Source organism: Rattus norvegicus, chromosome 16 (assembly GCF_036323735.1).
Source record: "Rattus norvegicus strain BN/NHsdMcwi chromosome 16, GRCr8, whole genome shotgun sequence".
Lineage (NCBI taxonomy): Eukaryota > Metazoa > Chordata > Mammalia > Rodentia > Muridae > Rattus > Rattus norvegicus.
The window spans coordinates 84,483,997-84,504,681 of NC_086034.1; the positions used below are offsets into that span (position 1 = coordinate 84,483,997).

Genomic DNA, 20,685 nt, shown 5'->3' on the forward strand with positions numbered 1-20,685 from the left:
GACCCACCCGAAGACCGCGCCATGGCCACTTACTTTCTCGATGGTCCCGGGCAGCAAGCGCTCCAGCAGCCGGCATAGGACCACCCCGTCCTTGAGCGACGCCTGCAAGAAGACCTCCGGGTCCGAAATGGTTTTCTTGGGCGACTCCAGCACGCCCAGGGTGATGAGCCACGTAACGGTCTGCTCGGCAGAATTCATCGCTGCGGCGGCTCGGGCTGCGCGCACAGAGGGGGCGCCGCGCGCGATCACCTCGGAGCGGCCCGGGCCGCGGCCACCCGCGCCCCCGCCGCCTCCGCGCCCATGGGCGGCCGCGCGCCGGCGATTGGCCCGGCCGGCCCAGCAGGTCCCGCTCGGCTCCGCGGGCTCGCGCGCGCCCTGGCCCGCTGTCAAGTGCCTTTTCATTAGCGGCGCAGGAACCTGCGGGCGCCCGGCACCGCCCCCGCCGCCGCCCCCCGGCCGCGGCCGCCGTCGCCCGATGACATCACCGGAGAAGAAAGACGCGGCGGCCGCCCGCGCGCACCCCGCGCCAGCCCGGGCGCACGACAGCTGGCGCGCCCCCCGCTCACCTGCGCCGCCCGCGCGCCCCGGGGCTGCGCGCCTTTGTGGGTAGGGCGGCGCGCGATTAGTAAGCGCTTCCCAGAATGCTCTCTTGAGCTTGCCCGCCGACTGCGGGGCGCGGGCGTCTCTTCGCCACCTCGCCAGCCGGCGGGGATGGCACGCACATGCTCGTTAGATCTGTGACCAGATGGGTCTCACTCTGGCAGGAGCGAGCGTCGGGGACGCGGACGCGGTGCTGCGCCGCTGGGTGCAAGGCCACTGACGGCGGGGTGGGGGTGGGGTGGGGGTGGGGATGGGGGTACGGGGAGGAGCGGGGACGGGGGACGCGGGCGACCTCGGTAGCCAAAAGCCTTTCATGATTCCTCGTGAAATTGACGGTGACGTGTCCAGCGATCAAGAGCACACCGCAACCTCGGGTGGGTGTGCGTGGAAAGGGGGAGCAGCGTCTGCTGGAGAGCGTGCTGGCCACGCTTAGGCCCGGAACTTGGGCATCCTCTTCCAGCGCAAAGGATGTGACAGGAGCCTGGGGGTAGGTGGGAGCTCACCGTCAAACGATATGATATGGATTCCCATTTACTCCAGCCCATGGCCCTATGCTTTCCCTGCTGGCTGGCACTCCTCCATAGTTTAAAATAGAGCTTGCAATGTCCCAGGAGACCTTTCCCCTTGAGCCAGGCACTCACCCTGTAACTTCACAAGGCTAGAAGCCAGGCGATGCTGTCAGAAAAGGATCGCAGGTTCGACCCTCTCCTCTGTATTTTCCCAGGTGCATCCATCACCACCATCGATTGCACCTAATAGCATCTTCTGGCTAAGTGACTATGTTTCTGTTCCAGACCCAAACAAAGCATTAAAATGGTGTGATGTTTGTTGAGGGCCAGCTTCTCTGTGATGGCAGCGGCCTTCAGTGGAGTGCTGGCCAGCCCTAACCAAACACTGTTGTCATTTCGGTGTCTTTACCACCGACAGACCCAAGCCTCACTTTTTGTCCATTTTCCTCGTTACATATGACACAGACAACAACCCTGAGTCTGTCAACCAGAGCTGATCAACCCCGAAGAAACATTCCTTAGTGCTGAATTTGAAAATTAGCTCTCGGGCTGGAGAGATGGCTCAGCGGTTAAGAGCACTGACTGCTCTCCCAGAGGTCCTGAGTTCAATTCCCAGCAACCACATGGTGGCTCACAACCATCTGTAATAGGATGCTCTCTTCTGAAGTGTCTAAAGAGAACTACAGTGTACTAACATATAAATAAAATAAATAAGTCTTTAAAAAAAAGAAAAAAGAAAATTAACTCGTTACCAATTTTAAATCCTGTTAAACGAGGTAGGGCCTTAACATGCAGTACAAAAGATAGCTCCGTATATTGACCGTCAAGTGGCCCTAAGGAAGCCAGGTCGAAGCCGACTTAACAGACAGGAAGCTGGGAGCCAATGGTCAGAGTGGACCACTGACTACACCCACTCATTTTGGTAAAAAGCCCCTATGCTGCTAAATGATATAGCCTTACAGATTGCCTCCTCTTAACCCGAGTACATGCTAATCTCAAACCATGATCTGGAGGAGATCCTAGAGAGTAGCACTGCTCACAACTGAATGTTTTTGAGGTGCTTCACTGAGCACTTCTGGTGTCCAAGGTGAGCACTTGGTCAAATTTCCTCTACATTTGCTAAGTCCCTGCCCCAAGACCGAGGAGAGGAGATGTCCCCTGCATGAGTAGAGAAACACCAACTGGAACGTCAGCAGCCCTCACTCCAGCCTGAGCCACCTGGGGGAATGGATTAGCCACCTTCCCTACACACCTGAGCCAGTGCCCCATAATGACTCTCTCCTTAGACAAGCAGCTGATTGGCTGGTAATAGATGATTGACAGACAGGTGGCAGATGACGGGTTGATGACTGTTAGCTATGGACACGTAAGCCTGGACAAAGACCCTTCACTACTGTGAGATACTCTGTGGCTCCATTTCTTTGGAGAACCCTAACACAGTCCGTGATACAGCACAGCACGGAGTCTGCTGACGAGAGTTGTGGCTTCAGGCTCCTTTCTTGTGTGGCTGCTCCCCAGGGTTCCCTCCGACATGCCTGCCTCAGTCCAGATTCACAGAGCGTCAATGCTGGCTAAACAAGGACATGGGAGGGTAGGATGTGGCTGCGGTGATAAGCAGCCATCGGTAATATCATAGCTTTTGCTCCTCACCCGCCCATCAACCCCTGGGTGTTGGTGTGACCCCAGTGGGTCCTGGGCTATTTCCTGAGATTATCATAATCTTTAGGAAACGGAGTAGCTCAAAACAACAACAGGAAGAGTTCTATCGTAGTTCAGAGGCTAAAAAACGCTGAGGGGGAGCATCTGTGTTGCTGGTCCCTCACAGAGGTGAGGGGGGAATCTGTCCAGATCCCGCCCCCTCTGATCCAGGATGACTCCATCTTGATGACACATAGAGACCCTCAAATAAAGTCCCACACATGGGTACTGGGAGTTATGGCTTGTTGGGGTATACCAACCCCAAATCAGTTTCTCTGAGTTGCCTCCAGCACCCCACCTCAGGGGCATTCCACTGGAGGAAGGGACCGAGCTTCCCACCAGCCCTCAAAAGGCTATGGTGCCTAAGGACACTCTGATATGTGTCTGGCTCTATAGGCTCTGACCTGGAATCCTTCAGAAAGGTGGCTCCTTTGGGAATCCAGCCATCACCATCTGCGACTCAGGGAGTCCCCATGAGGCCCTTGTGTTGTGGTTCCAACAGAGAGATCAAGGTGAGACCGCACCTCCTCCTGTTGTGCCTTAGTTTCAGCATCATGAGCTGCGGAGGAACATCCTGGACTCGAGGACTCTGAGGGACCCATGTGTCTGCCCTTATTCCCTCTTGCTTTCATCTTTTCTGTTTGTTCCCTGAGACAGGGTTTCTCTGTGTGGTCCTGGCTGTCCTAGAACTTGCTCCGTAGTCAAGCACCACCACCATCACTGCCACCTGGCTTCCTTCCGTCCTTCATTTGTTCATTCATTCACTGAGACGGGGTCTCATGGAGTCCAGGCTGCCCCAGAACTCCCTATAAAGCTGAGAACAACCACGAACTTATCCTCCTGCCTGTTTTTCTAGTGCTGGAATCGCAGGTGTGTGCCACTATCCCCAGTTTCCTGCGGTGCTGAGAATTGAACCCAGGGCTTTGTGCATGCTAGGCAAACGCTTTACCAAGTGAGCCACATCCCCAGCTTGCTTTTCAATGCCTGCTGCAGGACGCTTACTCACAGTTATGGGCCTCTCATCAGTGACATCGCAGCTTTTGCCTCTCGCCTGCCAATCAAAAAGTATTTCCCTTGTGGACATGAACCTGTAATCCTACCTACTACTTACTTGGGAGGAAGAGACAAGAAGATCAGGAGTTCAAAGGCAGCTTGGCTACCGACACAGCAAGGACATCTCTCCTCAACACCTCCCCCAAAAATGTTTAATAGCACAGCATCTGCTGACCCTACTCCAGCTCTGAAGACACTGGAGGGAGGGGCAAGATGCAAATCTGAAGCTCCCGACACCTACAGAGAATGACTCTGAGGTCCTCTATCTGAAACCCAGGAGTCACGCTGATCCTGCCAGCAACCAGACTCCTGGGTAACTGCCCTGCCTGGACAGGAAGCTGAACTCTCAGCCCCCTGCAGGTCCTCAGGATACCTCACTTGTTCCAAGACTAACACTCCACCCTTTTCCCCTCCCATTTCTGCTCCCACTCCCTCTGGAGAGAACCCTCACTGTGTCCCACGAGTTCTATAAGAGAACACTTCCTTTCTCACTGCTTCCAAAGGGAGTTATAATTTCCCTCCGACTCTCTCCTTCACCGCCAAGCTGCAGAAGAATGCGCTTCTTAATAGCCCAGAACTCGAGGCTGCTAGCCACTCCCGTGATGAGCCAACTGAGCCTGTAAACACCGCTTTCCAAAACAGGACCGTGAGCACACGAATGCGTGTCCACTGTTCGAGCGAATGTGCGTTACATAAACCTCTGTGCCCAAAGAAGAAAAAAAAAAGTCCATGAAACACTTGTGCACTCACAGTATGTATCAAGAATAGTTCCCCACACCCGGGATGCTCAACCATAACCACCCACACAACCGGAGAGCATTTTCAATACAAGCCTCTTAACTAAAAGTGGGAATCGAGTAATGAAACCAGATGTAGGATGTGGCTCTCCTCAAATTTTTACAATGTATGTAAGGGACAACGTATGTAACGGGGGAGGAGAGAGGGGGAAGGTTGGTAGGTATGTACAGTGGGTGCTGTATGCGTGGTGTGTATGGGGGAGCTGTGGTATGGTGTATGGTGGATATGTGCTTGAAAGGATATGTGCTTGTAGAGGTATTGGATGTGTGGGCATGGTGTGTTATCTGTGTGTGGTATGTTGTGTGTGAGCCAGGTTATCTGTTCTATGGGTACACTCAACTCCACAATGTGGCTGTTGCCTTGTTCCATCACCACAGAACCTGGAGCTATACTCTATGGCCATGCTCTGCCTACTGGGTTTGTTTCTAAGTCCTTTCTGGTACCCTGGAGGCTGCCATTCCAGGCACTGTGAGCTCCCTAACATGGCTGCTGGTAACCGAACTCCCGTCTTCTACAAGAAGAGCCATGTCCCATAACGGCCGAGTCATCTCTCCGGCCTCATGCAACGACCATGTCTATCCTCTGCCCTCGGAGGTAAAGTTGGTCCTGCGTGGGAAGTTCCTCTGCAGAAGCATCCTCATTGTTGTGGAAGATGATGTATGATGATGTATGAAGATGTATGATTTCACAGTGAGAAGCGTGCTCAAATGGCCGTGTTCTGTCTCTTTGGCACATTCTCGAAAGAAGCTACAGCTAATGATTAGGCTTGGAAGGTTGGAACTCGACGTTAGAACTGATAACTTAAGGAGGATCCAGCACTCCGTTAAGAAACACGGCTTCCTAGGCTTGTCCAAGAACTAAATTTAATTTCAAGTCTGTCTAGACAGCATTAGCAAATGCGTGTGTAGAGGGAGCCCTGCCCTACCTTCACCGGTCCAGAACAGAGCTCTGGGCGGAACTCCCTCAGCTCAGGGACCAGGGGTCACGATTCAAAGAAGAGACAGGAAACAGGGAGTGTTGGCTTAAGATAAGGTCTTGCTACATAGTTCAAGACTCTCCCTGCTCTCACGTGTTGGGATTGTAAGCATGAATCACCAGACCAGGTTTACCTAGTGCTGGGGCTAGAACTCGGGACTCTGTGTGTACTCGGCACACGCTCAGCTGACTAAGCACACCCCCAGCCTGTTACCTGCTATTCTAAAACCTGGTACAGAAACCCAGATAATCTTTCCAGAAGGCCTCTGTGCCTTCAGGGTCCTCCGGCCTAGGTAAGAAGCTGAGGGAGAATAAGGCCACCCATACATTCCCGAATCCATTGAAACCCAAGATGTACAAGGAAATGGTGGACAGCCTGTCCTCAATATGCAGAATCCCAGCCCTGAACCTGGTCAGGACCCCGAGACTGAAGCACCAGGGCAAGGTCAGCTGTTCCACTCTTGCGTCCTCGGTGTTAGCGCCTGTTAAGTCTACAGGCCGCCCTCTCTCTAATTCCTATTAGCACCATGTTGCTTAGGGACCCACCTTCTAAACCAGGAAGCTACACATGAGTCTCTGCCAGCTTCATCTGTACTGAGCTCCCAACCAAACAGGAACCCAGAGAGCCAAGACGGCCTACATCCAAGGGTCTGCATGTCCACCGTATGTCCCTCCTTCCATGTCGGTGATTCGCTCTGTTGAACCAGGGGTGGGCAGTAGGACCCACCCCAAGAACTGGTTCCTATGGGGTACCATGACAGGTATCTTAGCTGTCTCAGAAACAGGGCACACCAAGGAAGGTGACTCAGCTGGGATGGGGGTAGTCATGTACCTGAGGCCTTGACTTGACCCTGTAGAGGATTCTAAGAATTGCCTCTGAGGCAACTTCGGGGGAGTTGACCTCCTGAAGGGGAACTGGAGCATCTCTGATGCCCAGAGGCTTCGGAATTCATCTCCATATGACAGGAAGAGCCCACCAATGAGCAGAGCAAATGGCTCAGTTAGTAGACCATTCTGACAGAACCGGAAGACAGTATGCAGCTGAAAGAGGAGGCTCACTCACATGTGGACTTGGATTCCAGGGCTGGCTTCAGCTTCTGGAGACCCCAGTAAGGGACACTATATGATGTCTGCTGAAGACAGATCTTATACTAGCCAGTGCTGGCCCAACGGAAGCCCCTCTCCTGAGGACACATCACAACGTCTCCACCCAAGGGGGCAGCTGTGCTGGGAGAAGGCTTCAGGGGCCAAGCTCTGCATCCTGAGTTCTCTACATAGGTTGGTGATCTGATGATCTTGATGGCACAGCAGCCTCTTACTGATTTGGTGCACAGAGCCCGCCTGTTCCTGTGCACTGTCAAGTTCGAATCTGCACCCTTGCAAAACTGATGCAAAGCTTGGAAAATGTTTCTATAGTAGGTTACCACTTGTGTTGGGTTGGTTGTTTGGCTGGTTGTTTGGTTGATTGGTTGATTGGTTGGTTGTTTGGTTGGTTGGCTGGTTGTTTGGTTGGTTGGTTGGTTGACTGGTTGGTTTGTTTGTTTGGTTGGTTGGTTGGTTGATTGGTTGGTTGGCTGATTGGTTGACTGGTTGGTTGGCTGGTTGGTTGGTTGGTTGGTTGGTTGGCTGGCTGGTTGTTTGTTGACTGGTTGTTTGTTTGTTTGTTTGGTTGGTTGGTTTGTTGATTGGTTGGTTGACTGGTTGGTTGGTTGGTTGGTTGGTTGTTTGGTTGGTTGGTTGGTTGGTTGGCTGGCTGGTTGACTGGTTTGTTGGTTGGTTGTTTGGTTGGTTGACTGGTTGGTTGGCTGGCTGGTTGACTGGTTTGTTGGTTGGTTGGTTGGTTGGCTGGTTGATTGGTTGGTTGGTTGGTTGGTTGGTTGGTTGGTGGGTTGGTTGGTGGGTTGGTTGGCTGGTTGTTTGGTTGGTTGACTGGCTGGCTGGTTGGTTGGTTGGTTGGTTGGTTGACTGGTTGGTTGGTTGTTTGGTTGGTTGGCTGGTTGTTTGTTTGGTTGGTTGGTTGACTGGTTGGTTTGTTTGTTTGTTTGGTTGGTTGGTTGATTGGTTGGTTGGCTGATTGGTTGACTGGTTGGTTGGCTGGTTGGTTGGTTGGTTGGTTGGTTGGTTGGCTGGCTGGTTGTTTGTTGACTGGTTGTTTGTTTGTTTGTTTGGTTGGTTGGTTGGTTTGTTGATTGGTTGGTTGACTGGTTGGTTGGTTGGTTGGTTGGTTGTTTGGTTGGTTGGTTGGTTGGTTGGTTGGCTGGCTGGTTGACTGGTTTGTTGGTTGGTTGTTTGGTTGGTTGACTGGTTGGTTGGCTGGCTGGTTGACTGGTTTGTTGGTTGGTTGGTTGGTTGGCTGGTTGATTGGTTGGTTGGTTGGTTGGTTGGTTGGTGGGTTGGTTGGTGGGTTGGTTGGCTGGTTGATTGGTTGGTTGGCTGGCTGGCTGGTTGGTTGGTTGGTTGGTTGACTGGTTGGTTGGTTGGTTGGTTGGTTGGTTAGTTGACTGGTTTGTTGGTTGGTTAGTTGGTTGGCTGGCTGGCTGGTTGTTTGGTTGTTTGGTTGATTGTTTGTTTGACTGGTTGGTTGGTTGGTTGGTTGGCTGGTTGGTTGGTTGGTTGGCTGGTTGGTTGGTTGGTTGGCTGGCTGGTTGGTTGGTTGGCTGGTTGGTTGGTTGGTTGACTGGTTGGTTGGTTGGTTGGCTGGCTGGCTGGTTGGTTGACTGGTTGGTTGGTTGGTTGGTTGGCTGGCTGGTTGGTTGGCTGGTTGGTTGGTTGGCTGGTTGGTTGGTTGGTTGATTGGCTGGTTGGTTGGTTGGTTGGTTGGTTGGTTGGTTGGTTGGTTGACTGGTTGGTTGGCTGGCTGGCTGGCTGGTTGGTTGGTTGGTTGGTTGGTTGGTTGGCTGGTTGGCTGGTTGGTTGGTTGACTGCTTGGTTGGTTGATTGGCTGGTTGGTTGGTTGTTTGCTTGTTTGGTTGACTGGTTGGTTGGTTGGTGAGTGGGTTGGTTGGTGGGTGGGTAGGTGATATGCTACAGATGGAGGAGCTTAAACAACACGTTTTTATTTCACAAAGTCCTGGAGTGGGAGTTCAGGTAAGATCATATCTGGGTGTACCTGGTACCTTCACATTGTGTCTTCCTAGGGTGAGCATCAAGCTGCAGATCTGGGTTATGGCCCAGCACTTACAACAACCACCAAGAAGCACAGTTCCAGTCTCTGTGGTCTGAAACAGTCCCACTCCTTTCTGCTCCATCAGCTCAGCGCCCTCCTGCATGGATGGAGTGGCCATAAGATGACCCTGTGCTATGTCTGGTGGCCATTAATGAGGTCAAGATGTACCAAACAGGGGTTGGGGATTTGGCTCAGTGGTAGAGCGCTCGCCTAGGAAGCGCAAGGCCCTGGGTTCGGTCCCCAGCTCAGAAAAAAAGAAATTAAAAAAAAAAAAGAAAGATGTACCAAACATTGCCCTGTGGGGTTTTGGCTGCTTCCGATGTTTCCTCAGAGCATTAGGGACTCAGTCTTATTCTCAAGTGCCATACACAGATACAAGCGGGGACCGGCAGCCGTGCCCACATCTCCATCTCTCCAGGTTGATGATCACTGGGAAGAGAACGTGTAGCCAGAGACACTGAACCTAGTGGGCTTCATGACTGTTATTGTTAAGTGGACAGAAGTGACGTCCTCAAATCCCTACTGACAACTGCCCAGAGGTCAGGCATATCCACAAGTGGGAAATATTACCTTGTGACTAAGATAAAATGCTCACTGTGGGGAACTGTATCCCACAGCAGTAAGGGATTATGGGTAAAATCCCGGGAATTAAAGGCATAAAAATGCAAAAGGAAGAAGCCAATGCTAATTGTTGGTGTGGAAGTATATCCTCCCACAAAAGAAAAGAAAAAGAAAACAACAGAATGGCAGGTAAATCCAGACTCTCCGTGAAGGGAAAACCATAAAGTAACAATCAACCTCACTAAACACCAATAAGCACAAACCAAAAATGTCATCATTAAAATAAAAACAAGTATAAGATATGAAAACATTATCAAAACTATAACACAAACAAGTGGAAATTAATTTTAATTTATTTTTGTGTATGAGTGTTTTGTCAGTGGGTATGTTTGTGTCATGGTGTCCTCAGAGGCCAGGATAGGGTATCGAGGTGCCCTGAAGCTGGAATTAGACTACTGAGCTGCGTGTAGGTGCTGGGAACTGAACCTGGGCCTTTTGCAAGAGCAGCCTGTGTTCTTAACTGCTGAGTCACAGCTCCAACCAACTCCACAACTTAAACTTAAAATGTCCCTCAGGATCAACGAGATAATTCAGTAGGTGAAGGTGCTTGTGGACAAGCCTGGTGATCTGAGTTCAAAGTCCTGGAACCACACAGGGGAAGGAGAAAAGTGACGCCTGAAAGATGCCTCTGTGGCACGGGTATGCACAAGCACACACCCAGAGAAGGACAGAGAAACAGAGTCAGACAGAGACAGAGACACAGAGACAGAGACACAGAAAGGCAGAGACAGAGAGAGACAGAGAAACAGAGAGAGACAGAGAAACAGCGAGAGACACAGAGACAGAGAAAAGGAGACAGGGAGAGGCAGAGAGAACACAGAGGAGAAAGGATTGAGAATAAACTTTAAAAAGATGACTCAATAGAGACTCAATAGAGACCTGCTGTCACTATCTGTCCTCAGACTGGCTCACAAAATCACTTTTCCAGTTGGTACACTGTAAGAGTTGTGTTGACTAGAAGGGCAGCATGTCCAAGGGAGACCATGGCAGGTCAAGAACTGACTCAGGGCTGTGATTTCTAGTGGAGTAGGACTCAAGACAAACTCAGATCGATGGGACTTGATGGAGGTCTAAGAACCACATCCATGAGTGATCCCTGGCTTACTGCAGAGCCACAATCCCAGGTCAGCAAAAGAGGGACATCCCCATGCTCAGCACACGATGACCAACAATGATGTTCTATATGCAATCAAGCCCCGCCGAATTCTTTATACAAAACCCGCAATTCCTGATGGTTTGGGGAACACCGGAGATGAGCAAATCTGAAACTCGGAAAGTAAAATCAACTGCAGAAAACAGGTGTGTGTGTGTGTGTGTGTGTGTGTGTGTGTGTGTGTGTGTGTGTGTGTGAGAGAGAGAGAGAGAGAGAATGTGTGTGTGTGCGCGCACGTGTGCACACATGCGTGTATATATGTAACAATATTTGGAATATAAATTCCAGAGAATTTGAATATGAAAAATACATTATGTAGTGTTACTGAATTAAAAAAATTCTCATTCTCATAATGGTATAATTGTCACACAGATGAATATCCTCAGGAAGGAGTAGTATTAGAAAACACGCCCCTGGAGTGTGTCATAGAGCTGTGGGTGCTCCTATGCACTTTGAGAACCATCTCCAGGGGTCAGGCATTAGGTGGTTTCAGAATCTAGGTGGAGGACGCATGTTGTTCATTGTAAAATTCTTTTAACTTTTCCCTACCTTTAAAAGTTTTTGCCTCATGCCTTTAATCCCAGAATTCAGGAGGCACAAGTAGACAGATCTCTATGAATTCGAGACTAGCTTGATCTACAAAGCAAGTTCCAGGACAGCCAGGGCTACACAGAGATACCTTGTCTTAAACACACACACACACACACACACACACACACACGAAACAAGGGAGGGAGGAAGGAGGGAGGGAAGGGAGGAAGGAAGAAGGAGAGGGAAATGATGGGCCAGACAGCTGGATGTGACTCTGGGCAAGTTGCTCAATACGGAACAGAAGGACACTGCTCACTAACAGATCTGCCACACCAAAACCTATCGAGGCTGCAGCTCACTTTGCAGACATCCCTGGCCCCAGGCTTCGTGCAGCCCAGCTGTGATGACTGTTCATTGCTGTCCCTTAGGGGTGAGCCCAACAGACACCACACTTTCCTGGATTGTTTAGTCATGGTCATCCAGGCTTGGAGGCTACAAAGAGCTGCAACCTGCTTCATTTGCCCCATCAGAAGAACACCCAGAGACCAGAGGTGCCCCATCAGAACACCCAGAGACCAGAGGTGCCCCATCAGAAGAACACCCAGAGCCCAGAGGTGCTCCATAACAAGGATGTAACAGAGACCAAGCCTACTGTGGTCATTGGAGCTGTTCACTGAACAATTCTTTTAACTTTCCTCTACTTTTAAAGGTTTTTTTGCCAGGTGGTAGTGCCTGACTTCAGACTTCAGGGACTCCCATGAGATCAGCAGAGGCACAGGGAGGGGCTTCTGTATTGTTCCTTCTCCATCCTTCCTAACATTCTGAGAAGCCTCCACACAGAGTATGCGTGTCCACAAACACACACACACACACACACACACACACACACACACACACACACACACGGAGGAGGTACTTCCCCTAAGTTGCCAGCCTGCCTTAGTGACTGGGCCTGGCACCTTGACTGGCACTGTGACAGCCTGCTCCCTCCCAGATGCTCTGGTCACTGGGGCAGAGTCAGCTGCCTCTGCCACCCTGGCCTACGTTATATCACAAGAAAGCAAGAGAAACTGTGACCTCTAAGTGGCCAAGCCTGATAACAGCCTTTGAGTCCTTGGTCTGAAAGACCCTATGGATTATTTAATGGCTTTTGAGAGAACCCTGACTTTTACAAACTAACACTTGGACCCCAGAATGGAAGTCCTGGGAAAAAGACCTTGAGGCAGTAGACTGGTGATGGGGCTGATTGGGAATTACTTCCGAGTGACTCAAAGATCTCAGCAAAGATCCTTGCCTTAAGCACACTTAAGGCTGCTGGACCAGACACACCAGAGAGACTGGACTGGGGGAAAATTTAGAGGCATGTGTCAAGGACGGTTTGGAAAAACAGGACTCTGGAGGAGAGCTGGGGAGGTCTTGCTTCCTGTAGTTCTGTCTTAGAAAGTGCCAGCTCCTTCAGACATGGAAGTGACTCCCTGTCTATGCTGGGGCTCTCCTTCCTGCCCCTAGAGTTTGGTACAGGAGGAATGTGACTCTGGCAGAACAAGAAAGCTGAAATCTAGTAGCTCAAATGCTGACCTGAATTGCTAGGTAAAGCCTTTCTTGAGACCCAGTGGTTTCTGGGTAGAACGCAACATCCATCTTTTTTTTAAAAAAAATCAAAGTTCCTTGGGACTAGGGGAATGGCTTAATCTGAGAAGTACTTGTCAGACAAGCTTAGGGACAAGAGTTCAACCAGGCAAAAAAGGGTGAGCACGGAGGCACACACATGTAATCCCAGCACTAGGAAGGCAGAGGCAGGCCCACCAGCCTGGCCTACCTGAGTTCCAAACTGATGACAGACCTTGCCTAAAAAGCAAGATAGATGCTGACCTGAGGAATAATATCCAAGGCTGACTTCTGGCTTCCACGAGTGCATCCATAGACACACATATGGACTCTGGACTCTCTCTCTCTCTCTCTCTCTCTCTCTCTCTCTCTCTCTCTCTCTCTCCCTCCCTGGCAGCACACTCACTTGTGCACGTGCTCAAACACACACACACACACACACACACACACACACACACACACACACACACACAGAGTCCATTTTGGTTCAGTCACACAACAAGAAGACAACAGTTATTCGCTCCAGCATTCACCTAAAACCACGAATTCAGACAGTATGACTTCCAGTCAATTAACTCATGGCTTGATTATCTCCTCCAAACTCCACATAATGAGCTTTTGGAGACACTGAGGGGCGAGAGGGGCACAGCCTCAGAGAGTAAGTGGTCATGCGTGTCCCTCGTGAATGGACTGAGGCCCTTCAGGAGGTCTTTGTGGCACTGCACCCACTCTTCCTGCCCTCTACCCTGTGAGGACAAGGCTTCAGCAGGCCCACTTGTCCAGTGAGGACTCAGTCTTGCTCAGGTGGCCTGTTGAAGCCTTGATCTCAGCTCCTCAGCCTACAGAGCAGGGGGTACTGTCTGTTCTTTGTTGATTACCCATCTGTTCTATTTTGTCGTGGTGGCACAGACAGACTGAGGCAAAGTAGATGCTTGATTTCAGAACAGATGGCAGACTGGCTGCCTAGCATCCACAAAGCCCTTGGTCCCAGCTCTGTCACTGTGTAGACTAAACATAGTGACACGTGCCAGTAATCCCAGTACTCAAGAGGTACAGACAGAAGGATCCAGAGTTCAAAGTCATCCTCAGACACGAAACAAGTCAACTTTGCTCCGCAGAGATCAGCAAACACTGGGTAACTCTGGAGAGTTTCAGTTAATTAAAAAAAACCTCTAATATCTATTTATAAAATTATGTTAGAGAACACTTAACTTCTTCATAAAATGTGTATAATTTCTTAGAACAGTTCTTGCTGATAAACATAACCCTTGATCAAGTGTTCACCTCCTTGGCAGTCAAGACAGACTGGAGGGAGGCCTGAGGGAAACCAGCGTCAGACAGGCACAGGACACCACAAGGGGCTGGGGAGGGCTTGACTCACACGACCCTTAGCTTCAGTAGCCTGGCTGGGTCTCTCCTCCTACCTCTCCAGAGTCTCACTGGGAGGAGCTGAAGAGAGCTCTGTCCCAGCTAAAGACGGTTCCTGAAGGTTCTCACTAGAGACCCTGCAAAGAGTTCCATACAGATTTACTAAATAAAATGGGGGACTGGTACATCTAAAACAAATACACTTAAAAAAATAAAAACAAAAATCCTTTCCACAGGGGGCTGGGGCTCAGTGTGGTGCTGTCCTTGCCAAGAACCCAACTCTGGTTCTCAGCATCCATGCCTGATGGCTCACAACAATCCCAACTCCAGTTCCGGGGAATCCAACACCCGTTGCTGTGCTCCACAGAAGCCACCTCCTGCCACATACACACAAGTAAAAGCAAATCTCTAAAAACCAAGCAAGCATACAAATGTGAAGCCTGCAAAGATGGCTGTCACCAAGGTTGATGGCCTGAGTTTCAACCCCAAGACCAACGTAGTACAAGGAAACATCACATCCCACAAGTTGTCCTCTGCCTACACACACGCACACACATGCACACACATATACACACATACACATACACTCACACACATACACACATATACACATACACACACATACACACATATGCACACACACATATATACACACACATACACATACATACACACACATACACACATATGCACACACACATATATACACACACATACACATACATACACACACATGCACACACACATACACACACATATATATACACACATACACACACATACTCATACACACACATACACACATACACAAACATACACACATACATACACACACACATACACACACATACTCATACACACACATATTCATACACACACATACACATACACACATATACACATACACACACACATACACACATATGCACACACACATACACATACACACTCATACACATACACACATACACACACATGCACACACACATACACACACATATATATACACACACATACACACACATACTCATACACACACATACACACACATACACACACACATACTCATACACACACATATTCATACACACACATACACATACACACATACACACACATACATATACACACATACACACACATACACATACACACTCATACACATACACATACACACACATACACACTCATACACATACACACACATACACATACACACTCATACACATACACATACACACACATACACACTCATACACATACACACACATATACATACACACAGATACACACACACACACACACACACACACACACACCAAGTAAAAATTTAATAAAAACCACTCATTAAGCTGGAAAGCAACTGCCCTGCCTTTCTTTCCAAATCCTTCTAAAGAAGGTGGTCGGTGCTCCTGCAGTCACACCCGGAGGCCACATTACCACTTATAATTTATAATGAAACATGATCTTTATAAGCACAGTGTAGAACAAAATAGGGAGACACAGAAGGATGTGGGCATTGCAACATTCATATACGATTAAGCCATATTCTCTGGGGAAAATCTGTGCTGTATTGTTAGGAAGCCAGACAAGGGAGTTCTAAATATTTTATACAATTCCACAGTGTCCTAGTTTCTTTTCTGATGGTGTGATAAGCATGGACCAAAATTGACCCGGAGAAAGAAATGGTTTGTTTGGCTTACAGGAAACAGTCCTTCATGGAGTGAAGCCTCGGCAGGAACCTAGGGGCAGGAACTGGAATAGAAACCATGGAGCAATGCTGGCTTCCTTCCTCTGATTTGCTTAGCTACCTTCCCCATACATCCTGCCCAGAGAAGGTCTACACACACACACACACACACACACACACACACACACACACACACACATCAAATAGCAATTAAAACAAAAATGCCCCAGGGACAGGCCCACCGGCCAACCGAGATTTTCCTCTTCTCAGGATGTCAAGTTGACAGCTGAAATCAGCCACCCTGGGACAGGCCAGGTGAGCTGCTTCACACCCGTATCTCAGAACTCTCACCGTGAAAGCAGGAAAACAGAAGGCCAAAGGTCACCCTTAGCTGCAGAGCAAGTATGAGGCCAATCCCGGCTACCAGAGATCTTGTCTCAAACACTTTCCCCACCATCTGTTTCCACACCAAACGGATTCTTGACCACACATATTTTAGAGTTCTAACCTAACTGTTAATGTGGGTGGATATTCGTCGCTGAAGTTTGCCTTCCTCAATGGTTTAGTGAAGAGCTGGTTTTTTGGGTTTTTGTTTTGTTTTGTTTTGTTTTTATTTATTTATATGAGTACACTGTCGCTGTCTTCAGTCACACCAGAAGAGGGCACTGGATCCCATTACAGATGGTTGTGAGCCACCATGTGGTTGCTGGGAATTGAACTCGGGACCTCCAGAAGAGCAGTCAGTGCTCTTAACTGCTGAGCCGTCTCTCCAGCCCTGTGAAGAGCTGTTTTATAGAACTGCTCCACAAGTGTCTGGGCAAGGGTTATCATTCTAGAATCACAGGAGTTATTGGGTACAGCGTTCTAAGTGTATTCACTTTTCTGTGGTGGAGGGAAGGTGCTTACCTGTACCTTGGTCGTCTTTCTTGATTTTCTGTAACTGTGGTGAATGGGAGTGCCAGCCACAATGAATGATGGGTAAACCTCCCCAGCACTTGTGGGTGTTTTCTCTGTGCCACTTGGGGATTCTAAGCATCTCCCTTTGGGTGCTGTATGTCCTACTCTCTGGCCATTTGTCCGTAGGGCCTCATCATGCATCAATTACCATCATCTTCCTCTCTAGATACTTGGTCCCGGCCATATTTCATTATGTTGGGCCTCCACACATCCTCTCTGTCCTCCTTGAGCAAATAAAAGTCAGTTTGTTTTTATGCCTAGATCTGTCAATTCTATCAAGAGGGTCATTTGTTTACTTATATTTTTAAAATTTTGTGTCACACACACACACACACACACACATACACACATACACATACACACACACATACACACACACACATACACACACATACACACACACATACACACACACATACACACACATACACACACATACACACACATACACACAGACATACACACACACATACACACACACACATACACACACACATACACACACATACACACACACATACACACACACATACACACACATACACACACACATACACACACACATACACACACATACACACACATACACACACACATACACACACATACACACACATACACACACATACACACACACGCACACATACACACACATACACACACATACACACACACATACACACACACATACACACACATACACACACACACACACACACACACACACACGCACGCACACTGTATGCTCGAGAGTATGCAGTGCCCAAAGACAACAGAAGAGGGCCTTTGGCCCTCTGGCACTAGAATTCCAAGTGGCTGTGATCAGAACTTGGGTCCTCTGGAGAAGGCACGAGCTACAGGTCGCTTTCCACCGGTGGTTTTCCTTCTCTCTCTGGTTCACACTTGCCTGCTTTTTCTGTCTGGAAGCTTGTGTTTGGATCTCAGGCACCCAGGGCTGGGTAGTTCTGAGCAGCTGTGATCATGCGTAGCCCGTGTTCTGCCTTGCAGTCACAACCGCCTGGGTCCTGTAGGATTTTTGCTTTGGTCACACACACATTTGTTCCGCCTTTGTTACCCTCCACGGCTAGGAAGGACCACACAGCAGGCTTCCACTCTGCCAGGACAGCGGCTGGGCAGTCACTCTGGGGATGCGCACACTCTTGGCTCTTCAAACCATTTCCCCCAAGCATGTGGCCGGTCAAGCTGAAGACCTGGTGTGCAGCACACACCAGTATCGTCCCCGGAATCACAGTCCTCTAGGGCCTGGCGCCCAGTGTTCAGAAGATCCTGCTTTTACGGTAGGCTTGTGTCTCCATTTTCTTTGTCTTGGTTCATAGCTAGTGTTTCCCCTTGCCTTTCAATTTTGAAAGACAATTTCCCAGTATAAAAATCTGGGTTTGTAAGGTTCTTGTTTAAGTCGTTCAAGACGGATTAATTTCGTCAGTTTCTTGTCGTTTCAGATGCAAAGTAAGCCTCAGTGTTTAGTCCTCAGTGTGTGGCCCCTTCACCGTCTCCTTCCCCTCTCCTTCCCCTCGGGGTTGAAGCCGCTGCACCCAGGCTGCACTCGGGATGCTATGTCGTCACTCCCTCCCTGTACTGTCATCTATCTGCCTGGTCCTCTGGCGCCCTGTTCCTTCCAAACATTCTTGGCCATGAACTCTCAGACATTTCCCATGCCCTGTTTCCTTTTCTCCTGGAATCGCAGTTCCACAAATACTCACTTTGGTATTTTCCCATAGTTCTTGCATACTCTGGGATGGCTAGCTGGGTCTAAGGCCCCATAACTTCCATATCCCATACTTGTGCCCCTGACTCTCCCCTGCCTCCTGAGACTCTGCTAATGAGCCTTCTAGTGCATGCCCCCAGCCCTGCCATCTCCTGTGTGCTGCCCAAATCTGGTGTTTTAACGTCTCTGTAATCGGGAAGCAGATGACTGTGAAGATGACCATGGGAGCGGGTGAGGTCATACTTTACACACCGGTGTGCATGGTTCCATAAATGTCCAGGTGGAAAGGTTATGGCCACAAGGAAATACTGGTCTCCCCACCTTTCTAAGGGACTCCACCAGCCACTGGAAAGCTTTCAGATTCCAGGGGCAGCCAAAGGTCCCAGCAACACAAAAGTAATTCTTCGCCACGGTGGGAAATGACAGGAAGGTTGCTCAAAAGCTTAGCACGGAATCATCATGTGCCTCACAGTCCCCTTGTGTCATGCCTATCACCGTGAACAGGTGCCAGGGAGAAGCAGCTTAAGGGACAAATATGTTGCTTGGGCTCCAGTCCACTCTGTCAGGACCGAGGTTCTTTGTGCACACCGGCAAATCAGGAGGCAGAGAGGGCATGGGAGCACTCAGCTGTGTTCTAGTTTGGATTCTGATGCTGTGGGCAACATCTTGACCCAAAGAAACTTGAGGAGGACAGGGTTTCTCTCATCTTACAGCCTCATAGTCCTTCCCAATGGGAAGCCAAGTCAGGAACACAAGGCAGGCCCTTGGCAGCCATCACAGAGGGAAGCTACTTATGTGCTTGCTCCCTGACTCACGCTTAACTACCTCTCTTATACAGCCCAAGATCCCCACTGAGGCAATCGCACTACACACAGAGGCAATCAAGAAAATACCCCAATAGATAATTCCACAAGCCAATCAAATTGCAGCGCCCACCCCCCCAACTGAGGGCCATCTCTTCCCAGGTGTGTCAAGTTGACAGCCAGTATTAGCCGGCACAGCTGGCTTCCTCTGCCCCCCTTTTAAGTCCGTTCAAGACCCCAGGCCACGGGGGAGTTCCATCCACATCCAACCCAGGTCTTTATCCTTCAGTTTGCCCTTTCTAGAAAAGCCCTCACAGACCCACCCAAAGTTATGAGGTTTGTTTTGCCTGGTTGGTTGGTTTCGAGATAGGGTCTTTTTATATAGCCCTGCCTGTCCTGGAACTCACTATACAGACTATGCTGGCCTCAACTCTCAAGAGATTTGCCTCTGCCCCTCTGCCCCTCTCTGCCCCTCTGCCCCTATACCTCTCTGCCCCTCTGCCCCTCTCTGCCCCTCTGCCCCTATGCCCCTCTGCCCCTCTGCCCCTCTCTGCCCCTCTGCCCCTGCCTCTGCCCCTGCTTCTGCCTCCCAAGTGCCGGGATTAAAGGTGTATGCCACCACACCTGGCTAGGTATGATTTTAAAAGTTTACTTAGTGTGTGTGTGTGTGTGTGCGTGTGTACATAAGATGTGTGCCTATGAAAACCAGAGATGTTCCTTTATTTTTTAAAGATTTATTTATTATATATAAGTACACTGTAGCTGTCTTCAGACAGAGTGGAAGAAGATATCAGATCTCGTTACAGACAGTTGTGAGCCACCATGTGGTTGCTGGGAATTGAACTCAGGACCTCTGGAAGAGCAATCAGTGCTCTTAACCACTGAGCCATCTCTCCAGCCCCGGAGATGTTCCTTGAAACTGGAGTTATACAGACAGTTGTGAGCCACCCAGCACAGGCTCATAGAATCAAACTCAGGTCCTCTGGTAGAGTAGTACATGCTGTTAATGGCTAAGCCATCTCTCCAGTCCGATCTTTCTTTTTTTAAATCAATTTGCAATGTTAGGATTTGTAATCAATGAACAGAGTTGCTAACGAGCGCCCCACGTTGGTCCCCAGTGCCAAGTGCATGGCTGAGGTGATCGCTGCTTGCTTTAACACATCTTTACTTACGACATCTTTACACTGGCAGGGAAATTTAGCAGGAAAAGTGAAATCCAGCTGGAAGTTGCCATCGGCTAAGTGACACAGAGCCACGGTGGCTTCGTCTTTGTTTTGGGACATTTAACTGCTTCGTTCTTAGGAGCCTAACTTCCTCCAGCATCCATCCAGGCCCAGGGCAGGAGGGACACCTCCCTCTAGGGTAGACAGCTATGGCTCTGGATGGCTGCTTCTGTGTGTGCCCATGTCCCCGGCAAAGCAGACACTCC

At 49.6% G+C, this 20,685-nt stretch overlaps 1 protein-coding gene across 7 annotated transcripts in view; it reads right to left on the reverse strand.

Moving 5' to 3' along the window:
• Nucleotides 1–763, reverse strand: part of Arhgef7 (Rho guanine nucleotide exchange factor 7) — a 111,637-nt gene extending 110,874 nt beyond the window's left edge. For 4 of the 7 annotated variants that reach the window (XM_063274984.1, XM_008771380.3, XM_063274985.1 and 1 more), the window contains exon 1: nucleotides 34–763. In XM_063274984.1, coding sequence (XP_063131054.1) covers nucleotides 34–402 — 369 coding nt within the window. In that variant the 5' untranslated portion in view covers nucleotides 403–763. 7 annotated transcript variants of the gene reach the window in all.
• Between the last annotated feature and the right edge of the window lie 19,922 nt (nucleotides 764–20,685).